General features: G+C 45.6%; 1 protein-coding gene across 3 annotated transcripts in view; it reads left to right on the forward strand.

The window, feature by feature from the left end:
• AP3B1 (adaptor related protein complex 3 subunit beta 1) overlaps positions 1 to 19,115 on the forward strand; it is a 2,001,071-nt gene that overhangs the window by 550,258 nt on the left and 1,431,698 nt on the right. For 2 of the 3 annotated variants that reach the window (XM_086960746.1, XM_086960745.1), the window contains exon 7: positions 4,616 to 4,798. In XM_086960746.1, the coding sequence (XP_086816872.1) occupies positions 4,616 to 4,798 (183 nt within the window). Of the gene's footprint in view, positions 1 to 98; positions 764 to 4,615; positions 4,799 to 19,115 lie in introns of those variants that run through there. The other variant, XM_086960747.1, reaches the window with a different exon arrangement.

Consider the following 19,115-nt stretch of genomic DNA (forward strand, 5'->3'; position numbering starts at 1 on the left):
GGGCTCTTCTGGGTGGGTTCCTCGTCACTGTCTCAGCCCCGAAAACAAAGAAAGGAAAGTGGCTATTAGGTCACTGATATTCACAACTCAATGGAAGGGAAAGGGAGTGAGGGTAACGTCGTGTGAGGGGAAAGTATCAACACCAGATTGTGCCTTCTAAAGCAACTTATCACCCGGGGGTTGTGGAGTGAAAGTGCACAAGGAACGGAACAACGTGCCCAATGAACCCTCCTGATTCCCCGTTACCCAGCTCCACCTTTAAAGGAAAAAAGAGCTCGTATTTGGCCCCGTACCTTGATGAGCCATGCTTCTTCCTGAGCGTGGCTGGGCGAAGAGTAGTGTCGTTGGCCTCCTGGCTTTTTCTTCGGTGCTCTGTGGCTGCTGGGTATATCCTTGTCTTCTCGGCCCGTCCTCGCCTGGCCTTCCCGAGCTGGAAGTCCTCCGGGGTCGTCTTCTGTCTCATCTGGTCGATTTCTTGTCTTCTCTTCCGGCCAGCGTCCTTCTCTCCCGATCTCGACGACGGGTGCTTCAGTGTTCCGCCTTTCATGCTGTAAAGTCGCAACCGATAGGCCCACCAGATCTGACGTCACGGAGGGGGGCGTTGTTTCAGGGAAGTCCAAGCTTCCCTTAAAGGGCCCCTTCCAGTCCTGCAGAGGATATGGAGAAAAAGTCACGGGGGATAAAATAGGCGATCCCGTTACCTGGTGACAATGAGTCTGCGTTATATTTCTGCCTGTCTGCTTTCATGGAGTGTCTGTTCCTGGTTAGCTGATTTTTCTAAAGACTATGGTTGAATGCTTTTGTTACAGCATTGCTGTTTGTGTTGAGGCATGCTCTTATGTATGGGTTGAACTCTGTAAGATTGCATTGCGTGTACTTAACTGGTTAGTTTCTGAGTAAGGGAGTTGTCCTTGGTGTCCCCCCCCCCGCCCCCCCCCAAATAAATAAAGCGTGGGAATAAAATGGGGGGACCTGAAGAGTCGAAGCTGATGCAATCAGCGTTGTTTGGGAGGAAACGGAAAATAACTTTTGCTTCCTCTTTACGACGTACGACCGACGTAACCAACGAAGATGGAGAGGAGACGAGTTAAAAAGGTAAGGGGAATTTTAGTTAAAAAAAAAAAAAAGATTAAGGGTTAAGGGCAGGGTTAATTAAAAGGAGTGGTGGCTGGGGGCATGTAAGGGGAGAGGTATAACCTTTAACAAGAGTATGCCCTCACCATCCATAAATTTACAACGAAAAACGTTTTAAATCAATGCGTGGTAAAGGAATATTCGTGGTAAAGGTTATGCGTGGAAAACTAATTCCGTTGTAACGCATGCGTGGTAAAGGCATGCGTTGCAACGGAATTCGTTGTATCGACATTCGTTGTATCGACATACAACCATGGCCAGGCTATATGGCCACATGCTTCCTGGTTGTGCAAGTCATGGGCAGGATATATTGTTCCATGCTTGAGAAATTGGTTGTGTTTACATTACTGTAGTGCGTATTGTTGACTTGTGTTTTGGCCTGTTAGCTATAGTATGTATGGTGGACAGGCTGTGTGAGTTTGAAAGCTTTTAATATAGTTTATTTTGTGAGTGTTGGTCATGTATGTTCTACTTTTTTGTTTTCTAAAGAAACCATATGTTTAATGTTGTCTTGTGTGCTGTCCAGAGTAACATGCTACTGTTGGAGTGCTATTCCTATACGTGTAACATAGTTCATTAAACACTTTCAATCCTACATAGAAGCCTGGACAGTCCATCATCTTAACATGACCCTTTCTTGAGTTTGCAAGTTCAAAGAATTATTTTGGTTGGCCATCTTAATATGGTTTTTCTTTGTGGTCAGCGTTGTGTTAAGAACCCTAGATGATGTTCCTGAAGGGCTTTTTTGTTGTTTTATCTTCATTTATCTGACAGTCTCCTTATTTTGATTTCTAGGCCAAGTATCAATCACAAAATAAAGACTTACTACTATGCTAGAGGCCTGCTGGGCTACTATCTGAGTTTGTGTACGTTACAGACTCACCCTGCGTGTGCTTATAAAATTGATGAAATAAACGAATTGCCAGTTACTGGCATGGAAGTGTTGATCTCTGGAGTTTGATATGTGGGGGTTACTAACCCCTTCCTCTCTGGACAATTTATGAAAACCTGCTATTACTGAGGCCGTTGATGGTCAGACATAGGTTTGCACTACAGTAGTGAGACAATAGACCTAGGTGGTTGCAGTAGAATGTTAAACTGAGTGAATCGTTTCACCTGTCAATGTTTTTCTTACAATTAATAAAGGGTTTTCTTGCTGTTACTTGGGTAGTCTCATCTCAAAATGCTGGAGAGTTTCAAACTCTTGTAAATAACCTATTTCATAAAACAATGGAGGCCATGGTCACGGTTAAGCATTGTGATCGAAGCCATAATGCTTTACTTTTTTCATTCTCATTCAAGCTTATTTGTGCAGTTAAAATCTCAATGCTGCATACACAGAAAATGTAAATGTTCATGATATGGATACCCCAAAGGTGGCACACTGACTTGCACTCATTAGTATTGAATTTCCTGTGGGGCACGGGCCGTCCGACAATGCAGCTTCCGACTGCAGAGCGGGGCCTGGCAGTCTATAGATATTGCCTAGCTGCCCAATTACAGTGGTTGGCTCGATGGGTGGCAGATCAGCAATCACAGGTACGCAAAGCGGGCCCGCTTACACCTGATTTGCATGTACTATGGAAGTTGTTTATGAGAGTAGGCAGAGCTCCGCTTGATGACACCGGGTATTTACAAGGGATACGGTGCTATTAGAGACTATATCTCCAAAAGATGCAAACACTGGTCCCCTATTCACCTGATCTCCCAATGACAATATTACGGATACTACCACGTGGGGGTCCATGAGAGAGCCTCGTAGACTAGATACTAGAAGGTGCATCACGACTGGGCGTTCCTTCGAAGACTTCCAAGAGGGATTTGACCTCCCCCGCGGTCACTTCTTTTTGCACAACGGGGTTGTGGCGGCAATCAGCGCACACCTGGGAGAGGGAATGTCTGAACCACCAAACCATGCTTCCTGTAGCTACATTGGTTCTGCGGGGTAGAATCAAGGCAGTTACATGCCTCTACTGGGCTCTGGGTAGGGATGCCCTTCAACCGCTGACCATTCTTCGTGATGGATGGACTGAGGACCTGAATAGCCCCCTGAAAGACAAAGATTGGGAAAATATACTGACCGGGACCCCTAAGACCTCGAGGAATGCCAGTTTCCGGTCATTAGTTTCTTCATACTACACAGGAAATACCTCACCCCGAGACGAAGAATTCTTCCACAGGGAAGACACAGGATGCCCAAGATGCGGAGAAGTGGGGGCAGAACTCTTCCATATGCTCCGGACTTGCCCGGAGTTAAAGAACTACTGGAATGAAATCACTAGCACAATTAGGGCGATCATAGAGCGCCCAGTTTCATGTGCTCCAGCGCAGTGCCTCTTGGGCCTATTCCCCCACAAGTCCAAAACATGGGTCACTAGCAGATTTCAAGACCTGGCCTTGATATTAGCTAAAAGGGAAATAACACTACATTGGAAGACCCCTGCAGGGCCACGAATTTCAATATGGAAAAGAGAATGGGCAGGATGTGAGAGGAGGATCCTCCTTAGAAATGCCTGTCGGAGGATGGGATTATTACAGAGGGCCAGCGGCTGGGAAGCATTGGTGGATAACGCAGAAGACCCGGAACCTGCAGCAGGAGAATCCACTCCAGCGGGGCTGTCTCCTCAGATGAATCCGGCGCAACAGAATTTGGTCGATGAGAGACCCCAAGCTAACTCGGACTTGCCTGAGCATATTTAACAATTTGAGCAACAGGGTGGGAGATAGCACAGTCGGGATAACATTATAGATAGATGCTAGAACATCATCATATTAATCCTTCGCTTATGGTAGGGATCTGCAACGGTGGGGGTGGGAGATACTGGGTTGAGGTTGAAAGTTAACTGTTTTATTTGCATGGCATGCTATAAAAAGTCATCACAAGTAAGAGTCATTAATTACACTGGGGATACAGAAAGAGAGTGGTACAGAATGAATAATTGAACTGTAATGTTTACCTCATGACAGCTGTAAAACTTAATAAAATGTTTAAAAAAAGATGAATTTTCATGATTGCATTACAAATTTTTTTTGTTTAATATGCACTGCCTGTCTATAATGTGGCCTTGTGTGTACAAACTACATAAATACTGCACAATCATGTTACGGTATTTGAACCTCCATTGTTAGTATATTTTCATATGTTGTCTGCCACAAATGTTGAGTAGCCTTAAGTAATGAGAAGCGTAAATAGTAAAGGAATACAATGGTGTGTTTGTGATCTTTACTTTGAAGTGTAGTTCCAGAAGAAACACATCAGGGCCAGATTGCTAAAATACTCTCACTATAATAATGTACATTTAGTAATTCTCCTAGAACGAATTGACCTAGACAATGGTTAATCTGGATATTTGCCTTTGATCTAGCCCTCGTTCTACACAGCACAACCATTACCTAAAGTGATCACGTTTTGCAGACAGTATCGCCACAATATACCAGTTGAATACTAACTACATTTATTTCTGTGAACTTTGTATTGCAGCTGGTGGCTGGGAGTGTGGTGATGGCGTTTGAAGAAGTCTGCCCTGAGAGAATAGACCTGATTCACAAGAACTATCGGAAGCTTTGTAACTTACTCGTAGATGTGGAAGAATGGGGTCAGGTTGTGATAATCCACATGCTGACACGATATGCACGTACACAGTTTGTAAGCCCTTGGAAAGAGGTGAGTCCCACGTGACAGTCCCAGGGCATATTTGAGACTTGTACTGTATCATCTTGAATTTCGTAATACCAAGCGCATGCTGCTTTCACCTGAAGAGATTCGGATAAATTGTTCTCCTGCTTGCAATCCTGGTCTCTATTGAACTTTCACCCGTGTTCTTCTCCACACGGAATGGGCTTATGATGCTTGTGATCACCTCCAAAATCCAGTAGGCTAATAACATCTGAGCACACTTGCTGCAGAGATCTCTTTCGACAGCCTGTCGGAGCCTTATGATTGTGAAGCACAGGAATGCATTTTCCAAAGAAACTTCAAAACCATGTGCAGTTGAAAGTATAGAAATCAAGTTTATGAGAGCACAGTTTCCCAGAGAGAAGCTTCTTTACTGGGTCAAACATCAAACTTTTGCAGCCCTGTATGGGGAAACAGCCCTATCACACGCCTCACTCCCTCTTGTTCGTGAAATATCCTTAATATGTCTGTACCTGCCATGTAGCTCCTTGGATCAGAATCTTCATCCGTATTAGACAAGGCAGTCATTTTATTCTACAAAGTCTTCTACCGTATATGATGATAGATTCATAGTTAAAGCATGTTTATCCTTTGATGTCATGGGTTGTGCTCATATATGGTCTGCGTCTGATGTTGTGACTCCTGCGCACGCCATGGTTCTTTATGCAGTTGTATCGGTGGGTGGACGATCACATTGAATGATTGTTGTACTGGGTTGGTCAGAACTCAGAGCAGGGTCTAGCATTCTGGAGGCATGTTGGATCAGTATGGGTCCTTGTGCATGGGACATAATGTGGGGAATCCGACACAGGATCTGGGCAGGCTGCAGCACCTTATTCTCTATTCACACATTCATTTTTAGCTCCATATATTTACTACCAGTGCAAGGGCACACGGTCGCTGTTTGCACGGTGGCACACCTTTAACCAGGTATGCTGGACACTGGCTGGAACAGTGTGCCTTGTAACTGATAAGATGCTGCCCTCAAGGCAGTTGCGAACTCGTGTAGCCCTGGGACAGCACCTCTGTGAAAGATAGACCGGCTAACTGAAGCAGCCGCTCCAGCTTTCACAGTGCAGGCGACGCCTGGCCTGCACTGTAAAAGGGACAGAGATCCCCCCTGAAGGGCGGTTACAGTGAATGGCTGCAACCACCTGAAGGGATATCATTGGGAGGGGTCCAAGAGCCTTCTGCACCCCCCCCCCCCCTCCCCACCGCCCCTCCCCTTCAGAAGGGTACCCTTGAAGGAGGCACACTGACTGTAAACCACCTCTTTGTGGCGCACACTCAGTGATCCTCCTCATGCGCTGGGGGCGGAGATGGCAAAGTGTTCTCCTTTGAATAGTGTACGTCCCCCATGTAAATGAGGGAATTACCTTTAGGGTAGTATAAGTGCTGCACTGCAATGTCTGTATCACAGAAGGGCCGCTTTAGTGTCTGCGGCCCCTTATGTAACACTAAAATGCCCCAAGGTGTGGAAAGTGGGTGCATGCGTCCAGGGCACTTTAGATAGCCCTGCCCTAGGACTACCACAGTATATGTTTGACATCTTAGTGAACCCTTGAAATTGAATGAGGGAGGCTGTTCAAACGTAACTCCAGCTTGTAAAGGGATCCTTGGAAACCCAGCTCACCGTGGCTCTCCTGCTTACCTGGGCATTAAATCACTATTATCAGAGGGCCACAAAAACACTTCCACGAGTAGTTAAAAGACTGATAATTAATTTAGGAAATACCTGCATATCGAAGGCAACAGACTGTGGGTCAAATGACAGTAGTTGAGAGGATCGTGCTACCCTCCAAGTGTAGGCATAAAGAAGAGATTCCGTTTGTATTAGAGTCTGGATCCGAAGGCAGTAGAAACCACCTCCTTTTGGAGTATTGCAGGTAGAGAGGGGGTTTAATTGTTTAAAAAGTGCATCTCCTTGCCAGTCATCCCTTTTAAGGTGGCATTACTAGCAGCTTGTCCTTTCTTGGTCCTCAGAATGTTTCTTGGGAATCCAAGGCCTCTCTTGGCTGGCTGACGTTAAGAATCGCATATCTCACTTGCAACACAAACAAGTCACACACACCACCAGGCTGGTTGAACAGAGTACGTGTAGAATAAAAGGGCGCTTCGTTTTTTTCCTTACCTGGCGAGTTGGACATTGATTTAACTTGCTTGAACAATTGAAAATCAGCACCGCGGATTTTAAGGATCGTTCAACCCTGTGCCTTTGTGCAATGAAGACGTCACGTTCTCGTACAAGGGAGCACATGCCAGAGAAGAGATTTTTAATTTCGTTTATTTGCATCATTATAGATCAGTATTTAGGCTGTTTGTATGTAAATGTATGATTTGAAGAACAATTAACTGTTGACAAAATAGATTGCAGTCATATCAATTGCAGTGCATTTTCCATAATTTTCCTAACTGACACCTTTGATGATAAATGGTGGATGCCAAGTCAAAGCCGATTATACAGTGCACCAGGAATTCATGGCACTGTCAGGCGGAGGACCGATCGACTTTACATTTGCATATTAATGAGAAGATTTGTTAAGAGGGTGCTTGACTGCAGAAAATAACAGCATATTTATAGGGCGCAACATTTTTATGAATAAAGCTGATACAGGGAAATGGAAATTAAACCTTTTAGGTTAATAAATTCAAGAGACTGGTGAAATGCATATTTGCATTTTTTGTTTCAGAATATTTACCTTTCCGTTTGCTCAACAGTTCCTTTTTGTGTCAAGTCTGGCAAAATAATTCCCATGGACTAATGACATAACTTCACGAGTATTTTTTTTCTCTGCTTTGCCTAATAAACGCGGATTGCCCAGTGCTCTTGTAAACAATCGTTAATAACGCCTGAATGGCAGCAGGTGCTTCCGTTGTGCGCCGACAGTAACATTTCCATTTGTAAGTAAAATGCATTCTTCCCTTATGTACATTTAGAATCGAGTTCCGTGCATCTTTATTAAACATTGAAAACAGTCTCCAGGAATTCTGCAAGTAGCGCGATTGTTACAATGATTTTGCAACCGCTTGTACTTTACAATATGTATACCCATTGGTGTCAATACGAATACATCCCTGTACTGGTAAGGTAAGGAAAGATGTTAGAGCCTAGATATTACACAGTCATGTCATGGTACCGTGGTCCGCATGTCCGAATGTGCATTTCAAAGATTAGATAGACTTTTGAGGTACTGGGCTACAGTGTGTCTTGCAAGACGTGACTTTTCAGTACTGGTCAATAGCTTATAGTTCTAGAACTTAGAGTTGATATCTTGCCGCTGATGATGGCATCTCCTATTGCAACATTCTTCTCCTTTTCATTTAATAAATTATCCTTATATATTTCTGGTCACTACTCAAACTACCTTAACAGTTCCCCTTACCATGTGTATTTTTTTTTTTACCTTAAATGATACGCAATACATACTTTGTAGCTATGGCTGAGATTCATAGTTCATAAGAACTCATACCCTTTGTGTAATTTTAGGGATCTGCTACAAAAATATATTGGCAGTAACATGACAAATTAATCTAATACTGATTGTTTAAAATTAAGTTCAGGCGGGTGTGGCCAACATGGCGGCGTAGTAGCTGTGTTTCCGGGTGAAGCGGCGTGGTTTGCAGCAAGGCCTGCGAGGCCTCAGTCTGCCCTCGTGTCTGCAAGCTGAGGGGCCGGGGGCGAGTCTGTCGAGCTAAGGGGCCCAGAGTTGTTTTGTTAACCTTATGTGTCCCTGCGAGGACACCATATGTTGTCACGCTGTCGCATGTCCCTGGGAGGACACTGTACCGCCCTCCTTGTCACCAGCTGTCAGTTTGTTATGACAGTTGGACAGCTGATGACAACCTGAGCGGCAGCATTCCTTGCGCTCCGCGATGCAGAGCCTTTGTTGGTGAATTTGCATAAATAAAGAGTTGCAGAATTACGCTACATGTCCGCCTAATCCTTACAAAGTTGGCGACGAGGATGGGATATGCAGACCCAGTAAAAGAAGAGAGAATCGGCTTTACAAAAGAAAGAATACGCAAAGAAATAAGTGGCTTTACAAAAGAAAGAATACGCAAAGAAATAAGTTTGATACACAAATGCTGCCAAGTAATTCAAAGAAGGAAACCAAACTAAAGAGGCCAGTCAGCGAAAATACAAATGCGTGTACGAAGGAATGGATGATTGAAGTACTACATAAGTCCAACGCCAAACATTAGAAAATAAGCAACTGTGTTAACATTGAGATGTGGAATGATACTATATGAAAAAATATACAGAACGGAATAACAAGGTCTTGCAGAGCACCGTAAATGATAGACAGTATGCGGCAAATGAAGTAAATTGGCAGAAAAGTACAAGGTATTTCGTGAGGGAGTATCTAAGCAGCGCGACAATTTAACGGAAATAACCGCCGGCAGCAACTGACAGCTGAGTGCGCGTCAAGCAAGTCGGACGCATCAACAGCTGTTGGAAACGCGCTAACGTCAGGCACCAGTGGCCATTTTTTGACAAAAGTCAGCATACCAGCTTATTTAATGACGCATCAAGATGTAAACGTGCCACCATTTTAGTTTTCAGAAGAAATACCAGGAAACAAACAATCCCTCACCGGAGCAAACGGAGACCTTCACGCTTGCAGCCCTTCACGAAGACACCACATGGCAAAGTTGACTAACGAGGTATCAAAAAAAGGTGAGAACACAATATGTGAAAGTTTTAAGCAGAACTTTGACTAAATATATATAGTATCATACATAAAAAAAAGTAAGCAGTCTCACCACGTTCAGACTTTACCCCCCACAGGACCTACTAAAAAGAAAAAAGAAGAAAATTGGTGCATATTGAAAGTCATAGTATAAACTACTCAAAACAAATCTAAACACTTCACTGAAGCAACATGGCGTCTGGTGTGGAACCTACCTCCTCCACAGGCCTTCTTACCCATTGGGGGTGAACCCCTACTCAAGTGGGAGGAATGGAGGGAATATTTCATAAACTATATCTCTAACTTTGAGGATGACGAAGATTTTAAAGCGGAAAAGAAATACACTGCACTGTCTAGGTGCTGGTGGAATTAAAGTATTCAATAAAATAAATAAGAAAACCAGAGGGGAGAATGAGGGTGACATATTTTTGAATGCACTTGACGAACTTAACACTTACTATAAACCAACAGTTTTCATGGATGTGGACAGATATAAATTCTTCCACAGGAAGCAAGGAAAAGATGCGTATATCGACGACTACGTATCAGCACTAATAAACCTTGCCATAAATTGTCAGTTTGGAGATCTCCACGACAAATTCATAAGAGATCAAATTGTCATGCAGGTATCCAATTCTAACATACAGGACAATTTGTGGGCTAAAAGCGAATACCCCTACAGAACATCATTGATATTGCAAGGAAAGTTGAACTCGCAGGTCATTGCGCCAAAGCAGTTCTAAACGAAAGCAAAAAAACCAAGCATTTGCAATGCAATAGGTCTCGCATTACAAAAGTTCGAGCTATTGGCATTGCTAATAATAATGCAACACCAATAGCTCAAACATTCAGTAATGCCAGACCTATTGCATTGAAATGCTTGGTTTGTTTTAAAATGGAAGATGGATTTCATGAATTTGCGAGATGTGTAAAACTGAACTAGTTGCCTATGTAGGGTTTATGGAATGTATGCCATTCTTATGTGCGATATGTCTATCTTAAAATCAATAAAGACATTTAAACAAAAATAAACAAATTCACAATCCAAGGCAGCACACAATGTTCTAACTGCAAAGGATTTCCAGGAATATGAGTAATGAGAGACACCATTTTATCCCTCTCTTCTCTGAACAAAAAGGAAGGATTCTTCTGCAATTTCCTCATAGCAAACAATTCAAAGAAATAATATATTCCCTCTCTAGAGTACATCCTTGTTTGAATGCTCCTTTCTCTGCACCTTCTCTGCTCCATGCTACCAATCATGTCAGTGGTCAGCTTTGCAGTACACACACCCCCACAAAGCAATGATAAATTAAGTCCAATTGTAGATAACCATAGGCAATGCAGAATGTTAGCCTGTGTTCAACTTAGTGCAAATGCACACCTGAGCATCCATGCTAGGGGCCCCTCTTTATGACCGCTAAGAATCCACTACGGTCATTCACTTCTGGATCCTCCATTGCTCTTGCTTTCGGTTATCGCAGACTCCACGGACACCTTTATACCAGTACCGGATGCTTCTGCCAACTTTTGTCTTTAGTCGAAGGAGCGTGGCTACAAAGCGATCAGCAGCAGCCATCTGTGAGAGGGCCAGGACAGCCAATCAGCATGAAGATAGCCATCTGCATAGCAAAGTCCAAACTCCTCAGAACAAAGACACTTCTACAATTATACCCCACAAGCTATCTACTCTGTGCATCTGTACACTCAAAGAAGCGCACAGGTATTTTTAACTTGTATATGGACAACATGTAACTTAAATACTGCCCTCAACTCTGAAAGCTTAGCTGCCTGAATGCACAGAGACTCTGATTTTTATTGTATGATGTTCCAGATGTTTATTCTTATGAGGTAAAGAAAAACCTCCCCTCCTCCCCGTCGGTACTCAGGTCAAAACACCGCACAAACTGAGCCCAGGCCGGTGTTCTTGAACCCTATGCTACCTTTCTTGTACTAACAAGCATCACTGCCCAGAGCCAGCGGGAGGAGGGTGCTCATGGGATTGGGGTGCACCAGCAAGTGCAACAAGGGGGTCGGGAGTGGCGACGGCGGCAAGCACGCGAGTGGTGCGCATGCGCCACAGCAAGCCATGTGTTTTGCATTATCGTGCACGCGTCTGTGCACAATAATGCAAATCACAAGGAGATTAAATGGATGCGTCCTAGAGATCCATGCTCTTACTATCAACCTGGAGCACTGCTTCTCTCAGAGCACCTTTCCAAGACGTCACTAGGCACTAATTCAACGTTTCTTTCTCTCACCTTGCGATGACTGTGAGTGGCGCTTCCACATTGACAACTGAACACCGCCTCCTCTTCCAAGCTCTCTCTGGAGAGACATGTGGCCCACACTCAGCCGAGTGGCTTGGGCAGCCCTGACTCTTGATCACCCACTCAGCACCAGGCACTTTAAATACCCGGAAGGAGCCATTCATTCGCTGAATGGGCATCCCTGGGAGCTGCCGCTCCGACACGATTTTTATTTTTAACTGAAAACAAGAAAGGACCAGCCTGGAAGCCAGCGTCAGCGGCGGAGACAAGCATTCATTTCCCGGCTTGAAAAGGTGTACAATTCAGCACTAACTGCGGTGTGACACAGGCTTACAAATCAATGCCAACTGCCTCCCTTATGCACAGCAATGGGGAATGATTTCTTCAGACAATGGTACATTCTGCAGCACTTTCCGTGCTTAATAGCTACATTCTGGCTGACACAATCAATCCTCCTTAGAAAACCCGCGCATATTCTGATACACCAGAGACCAAACTAATAGGCAGCAGGAACAAAAAAAGCGGCAGTGGAAAAAAACATGTCCGCGAGTGGTGCGCGCGCCACAGCGAAACATGTGGTTTTGATTATTGGGCCATGCCTGGGCACGATAATTTAAACCACATGGCCTTTGGTGCGCGTAATAGACACCAATAGGCCATGGATGGAGTTATGCGCCCGCCTTGGCCTATTGCGTGCTCTCGTTGTCAAAAACACACACGCAAAGCCCAATAGCATGCCCCAAAAGGAAAAGCACACTCTTGTGCGTGTGCGATTCCTAGACCCACTACTGAAACCCCCCTACAAAATGTCTTGCGCGGTGCGAGAGTTCTGCACACTGCACCGCTAGGCGCAAGACCTAAAAAGGAGGGAGAGACTGTAAATAAGATTACAGAATTTAAACGCAATCCTAAACAAACGTGGAACAAGGGATCAAAAGGTACCTACAACAAACGAGTTGGGGCCAACAAGAGACGGTGCTACATATGGCGGATGACATGAAATGCCCAGCTCGCAGTGTAAAGTTCTCATACTGTGGAGTATTCGGACATTTTCAAAAAGCATGCCGTAAAAAGTATGCACGCACAGTCAAGGTTGTGAATGAGAAGGAAGTGGAATACCAAGACACATCAGAAGAAGATGTGCTGAACATAGAGAAAGATCAGATCGACAAGATCAACAATGACAATGCAACAACAAAGAAAAAGCCAATTTGCAACATGACCATCGGGGGAGTGGAGAGCAGCATAGTAGCTGATTCGGGTTCGCCCTACACAATAGTCCACAACAAAGTGTGGGAGGAGAAGTTCAAGCCCAGCATTGGGGAACAACTCGAAAAACCTGACACCGTCAAGTCCTTCACAGGTGAACCTATCGATGTATGTGGGTTCAGGAAGCTAGTTTTTGAGTTCAAAGGAAGGCAGTCCACTGGACACCTGTATGTGGCTGCCTTTGGACCATCAGTGCTAGGGTGGCTGGACCAGGGTAACCTAGATATCATACTCAACCCCAGCAAGTCGGATTCTGTCTTGGTAGTACAGGGCAAGGAAGAATATGACAAATCCATGCTGCACAAATACCCGAGAGTTTTTAGCAGTAAGATAGGTGCATTTAAAGAGTATTAACACAGAATCCAAGTGAACCCTGATGCCTTACCAATCGTCCACAAGGCAAGAAATCTACCGTTATCTATCAAGGATGAAGTAAAAGCTGAACTGGACATGTTGCTTGAAGATAGCATTATTGAACGAGTAGAGGCCTCGGAGTGGGTTGCACCATTGGTCCTGACCAAACGGCCAAATGAAAAATTGAAATTGTGCGTCGATCTGCGTGACCTCAACAACAACCTAGCTGTCGAATAATTTCCCCTCCCAAAGATAAACGAGATGTTGGCCAACACCAAGGGTGTTAAGTGGTTTTCTATAATCTATTTGAAGTCCACCTACCACCAGGTACCCCTGCATCGCGAAAGCAAACGACTAACCACTTTCATTGCGCCCTTTGGATGTTTCAGGTTTACAAGGGTACTATTCGGATTAGCATCTGCTGCAGCAATGTTTCAGAGGCCAATGCATTATGCCTTCCTGGAAGTCTCTGGGAATCTTATGTTCCAGGATAATATCCTTATAAAGGGTAAAACCAAAGAGGAACATGATACCAAAGGAAAGCAAGTTCTAGACATCCTGGATGCCAAAGGGTTAACAGCGGATCACAAAAAAGTGCAAGTTCGCATGTACATCAGTGAACTAACTAGGTCATAAGATCACAGGTGAGGGTATAAAACAAAAAAAAGAACTATTACACGCAATTGAGAATTTACCCGTGCCCAACAACAGGGATGAACTAAGATCCTTCTTTGGTCTTGTTGATTTGTATGCAAAGTTTGTGAAAAACTTTTCCAGCAAGACATTTGAAATTAGACCACTATTAAAACTAAAAAACAAGTTCCAATGGACGGAGGAGAGTCAAAAGGCATTCTGTTCATTAATAGAGGAAATATGCTCTGCCCTACTATTACACGGTTTTGACCCTTCTCTAGAGAACTTTGTCACCACAGATGCAAGTTCCAAAGGACTAGAGCCATACTTACCCAGAAAGACGATAAAGGGATGGAGTGTACATACCGTATTTTCCGGCGTATAAGACGACCTTTTAACCCCTTAAAATTTTCTGGGAAGTCGGGGGTCGTCTTATACGCCGGATACAAAAATTGGCGGTTTATTTCACATAGCGCGGACTTCACCCGAAGGTGTCAGACCCCTCCTCAGTTGAAAATGGTGGCGCTTAGGGAACTCCAGCACAACAACAAAGAACGTAGGCGATGGTTGCACTGTGCAACAACACAATATCAGCCCGTCGGCGGTCTTGAAAATAAATTACCGGTACCGTACTTGTACAGTTACAGCCCGTTGCCAGCCAGAGGCAACTCAAACGCTGCGCAAGGTTTAAAGTACGGTAAAACAAATGGCGCCGTGAGCCCTACCTAGACTGCAGCTGCACATCCCCCCAACTTTTAAACTAAAACAAATGAACAAATGGCGCCGTGAGCCCTACCTAGACTGCAGCTGCACATCCCCCAGGCAGACGAGGCGCTCCTCCACGTGTGCTGATCTCTCTCTCCTTCCGTAATTCTTACGCTCATCGGAAGGAGAGGAGTGTCAGTACCACATGATCTCAGTCCATGGAGATAGAAAGGGGACTGTAGGACGTTAGGAAGTGGGGGTCGTCTTATACGGCGAATATAGCATTAAACCTACAGTCTGTCAATGAAAGTAGGGGGTCGTCTTATACGCCGGGTCGTCCTATACGCCGGAAAATACGGTAGCTTTTGCTTTGCATGCCTTGACCACATCTAAGGAGAAATATTCGGTCATTGAGCGTGAGGCACTTGCATTTGTATGGGCACTGGAACACTTCAGACAATTAGTTTGGGAGAACAAAGTCACGCTGTGCATGGACCACAAACCCCTAACAAAAGTATTCACTACAAAGGGACTATACGTGGCGTCACCAAGGCTAGCAAGATTATCGGTGCGCCCGTTTGATTATAATTAACACATTCAGTATGTGCCAAGCGTAAAAAATGTTGTAGCAGACTTTTGAGCAGATTGACAGTGGAGCCTAATAACAATGACGAACAGCAGGAGGTTGATGAGTCATGTGTAGCCACCCTAGATGGTAAGATTGATGGCATTTCAAGGGAAGTATGGTTAAGCAAAATGGACGAGGACAAAGACTTAAACCAAGTGGTTAAAATGTAAAATAATGGGTCACGACCAGCTCCGACGATAACCTCGCGACCGCCGAACACGTTGACTTCCAGATCCACACCGACCCCAGGACCACACTTAGAGGCACCCTCATATACAGACCACCAGGAACCCGCACACAATTCAACGCGGACATCACTGACTTCATCATCCCACATGCCCTCACATCCGAGAACTACATCCTACTGGGAGACCTCAACTTCCACCTGGAAAAGAAAAACAACAGCAACACCACCACCCTTCTGGGCAACCTGGCCAATCTCGGACTCAAACAACTTGTTGACACCCCCACCCACTTAGCCGGACACACGCTCGACCCGATCTTCACCTCCAGCAAACACGTCTCCTTCGATCACACCACAGCTCTCCATTGGATGGACCACAGCTGCGTTCACTTCAGCTACAAAAAGACCACGACCCACAACCCCCCACATCCTATTCCTCGAAGAAACTGGAACAAAATCACCACCGACCAACTCTTCACATTGCTTAACCAAAACCCTCCTACCAGATCATCGGACCCAAACCAAGCTGCCACCAAACTCACACAATGGATCACCCACAGCGCTGACGAATTAGCACCCTTGAAAAACCACCAGATCAAACAAAGTAGCAAAAAGGCCCCCTGGTTCACCGATGACCTTAAGAAATCCAAGAAGTTATGTCGTACCCTCGAGAAAACCTGGAGAAAAAACCCAACCATTGACAACCTGACCACCCTCAAGGACGCCACCCGCAAACACCACCAATTGATCCGGTCCACCAAGAAATCAGCATTCAAGGATCAACTCGACAACAACGCCCACAACAGCAAGGAACTATTCAACATCGTCAAAGAATTTACCAACCCCACCGCCGGCACCAACGACATCACTCCCTCCCAAGACCTCTGCGACTCTTTATCCTCTTTCTTCCACAACAAAACCGCCGACATACATAACAGCTTTGAAAACCAGTCCGAAGAACAGACCACTCCACCCACCTCCGAACCAAAACAGCACTCTCACAACCTTTGCGCCTGGTACCCAATCACTACTGAAGACACCATTCGCCTGATGAACTCCATCCACTCAGGTTCACCAACCGACCCATGTCCCCACCACATCTTCAACAAAGCAGACTCCATCATCGCACCCCATCTCCGCGATGTCATCAACTGTTCCTTCAACTCCGCCACCTTCCCGGAAAGCTAGAAACATGCCAAACTCAGCGCCCTTCTGAAGAAACCCACAGCAGACCCCTCTGAACTTAAGAACTACCGCCCCATCTCACTCCTCCCATTCCCTGCCAAAGTCATTGAGAAAGCCGTCAATAGTCAGCTCGCCGCCTTCCTTGAATCCAACAACTCCCTCGACCCCTCACAGTCCCGATTCCGAGCCAAACACAGCACCGAAACCGCCCTCATCGCTGCTACAGACGACATCCGAAGGCTACTGGACAACGGAGAAACAGTTGCCCTCATCCTACTTGACCTCTCCGCCGCCTTCGACACAGTCTGTCATAGCACCCTCATACAATGCCTCAGCAACGTCGGAATACAAGGAAAAGCTTTGGACTGGATCATCTCGTTCCTCACCGGAAGAACCCAGAGAGTCCGCCTCCCCCCATTCAAATCAGAGGCCACCGAAGTCATCTGTGGCGTACCACAAGGATCATCACTCAGTCCCACCCTCTTCAACGTTTACATGAGTCCCCTCGCATCCATCGCGCGAAAACACAACCTCAACATCATCTCCTACGCAGACAACACCCAGCTGATCCTCTCCTTCACCAAAGACGCAAACACCGCTAAAACCAATCTACACGAAGGAATGAAAGAAGTAGCCGAATGGTTGAAGAACAGCCGTTTAAAACTAAACTCGGACAAAATGGAAGTCCTCATCCTAGGATCATCCCCCTCAGCCTGGGACGACTCCTGGTGGCCACCGGCCCTGGGTACAGCACCCATCAACGCCATCTCATCTTCATGCTTCAACATCCTACGCATGCTCAAAAAATCTTCCGCTGGATCCCCACCGAAACAAGAAAGACAGTCACCCACGCACTGGTCACTAGCCGACTGGATTATGGAAATACCCTTTACGCCGGAACCACAGCCAAACTACAGAAAAACTCCAACGCATCCAAAACGCCTCAGCCAGACTCATACTGGACATCCCCCGTCAAGCTCACATTTCCGGTCACCTGAAAGACCTCCACTGGCTCCCCGTCAACAAGAGAATAACGTTCCGTCTCCTCACCTACGCACACAAGGCCCTTACGACCTAGGACCCGAATGCCTCAACACATGACTGTCCTTCTACACACCCACCCGTCAACTACGATCATCCAATCAAGCCCTCGCCGCAATTCCGCGCATCCATAGATCCACCATGGGAGGAAGATCCTTCTCCTACTTAGCGGACAAAACCTGGAATTCTCTCCCCACTCACCTCCGCCTTACACAGAACCACCTCTCCTTCAGAAAGCAGCTAAAAACCTGGCTTTTCGATAAGTAATGCACCCACTCTCCCTCAAGCGCCTTGAGACCCTCTGGGTGAGTAGCGCGCTATACAAATTCCTGAACTTGAACTTGAACTAAGGGCAAGTTATCAGAGTCCCTGCAACACTTCTGGGAGGTCAAGGACGATATTTCGTTCAAAAATGGTTTGCTACTAAGAGGGGGTAGAGCCATTCCTCCCAACAGCCTCGGGAGGAGAATACTAGGCTTGTGCCACGAAGGATATTTGGGCATAGGGAAAACTAAGAACAGGGTCAAAAACAGCTACTGGTGGCCTGGCATTAGTTTGGCAGTAGAGAGGTTGGTCAGAGATTGCACAATATGTGTCATTTCTGACAAATCGCAGGTCGCCTTCCAACCTCCACTCCATCTCATGCCCCTCGATGCCCTGGGAGAGGGTAGGGCTCCCATATTAGAGCATATGGAGCAATGGTACATCATTGTTACTGTCGACCACTTTTCAAAGTGGCCCGAGCTCAAGATTGTAAAGAAAGCAGATTCTACATGCATAGTCAAAGTTTTAGACAATGTGTTCACACATGAAGGTCTTCCAAAACAGATTGTAAGGGTCAATGGACCTTAATTCATGTCAGAAGTATTCAAGGCGTATATGTTGAGAAATCAAATTGAACACAAAACCACCTCTGTGTACCACCCAGTGGGCTATGGAGCAGTTGAACGCTTTAACAGAGTACTCAAGGGAATAGTGCAACTGGCCAGCAGCAACGGCCTAAGTTGGAGACAAGAAGTTCTAAAACAGCCTGGGCATATCGTATAACTCCCATAGACTCCACTGGTCACAGCCCATTTGAGCTTATGCAGGGAAGGACACCATTGTCCAAAGACAATGTGGGTTGGACCAAGGGCGCGAAAAGAGTGCACTGGTCAGCCGTCCAGGTTAAGGAAAGTTTGACACTGACCCAAACCAGTAGCAAGGCCATACGACCTAAAGCATGGCTGCAAACCTTTTGAACTTAACATCGGGGACTATGTAAAGGCCAAGAGAAGTGGACACATAGGCAAGGGTCATGGTAGGTACTCCCCCTTTTCACTGTACGCAAGGTGTTCTGTACCTC

Source organism: Lissotriton vulgaris, chromosome 3_1, assembly GCF_964263255.1.
Source record: "Lissotriton vulgaris chromosome 3_1, aLisVul1.2, whole genome shotgun sequence".
Taxonomy (NCBI): Eukaryota; Metazoa; Chordata; class Amphibia; order Caudata; family Salamandridae; genus Lissotriton; species Lissotriton vulgaris.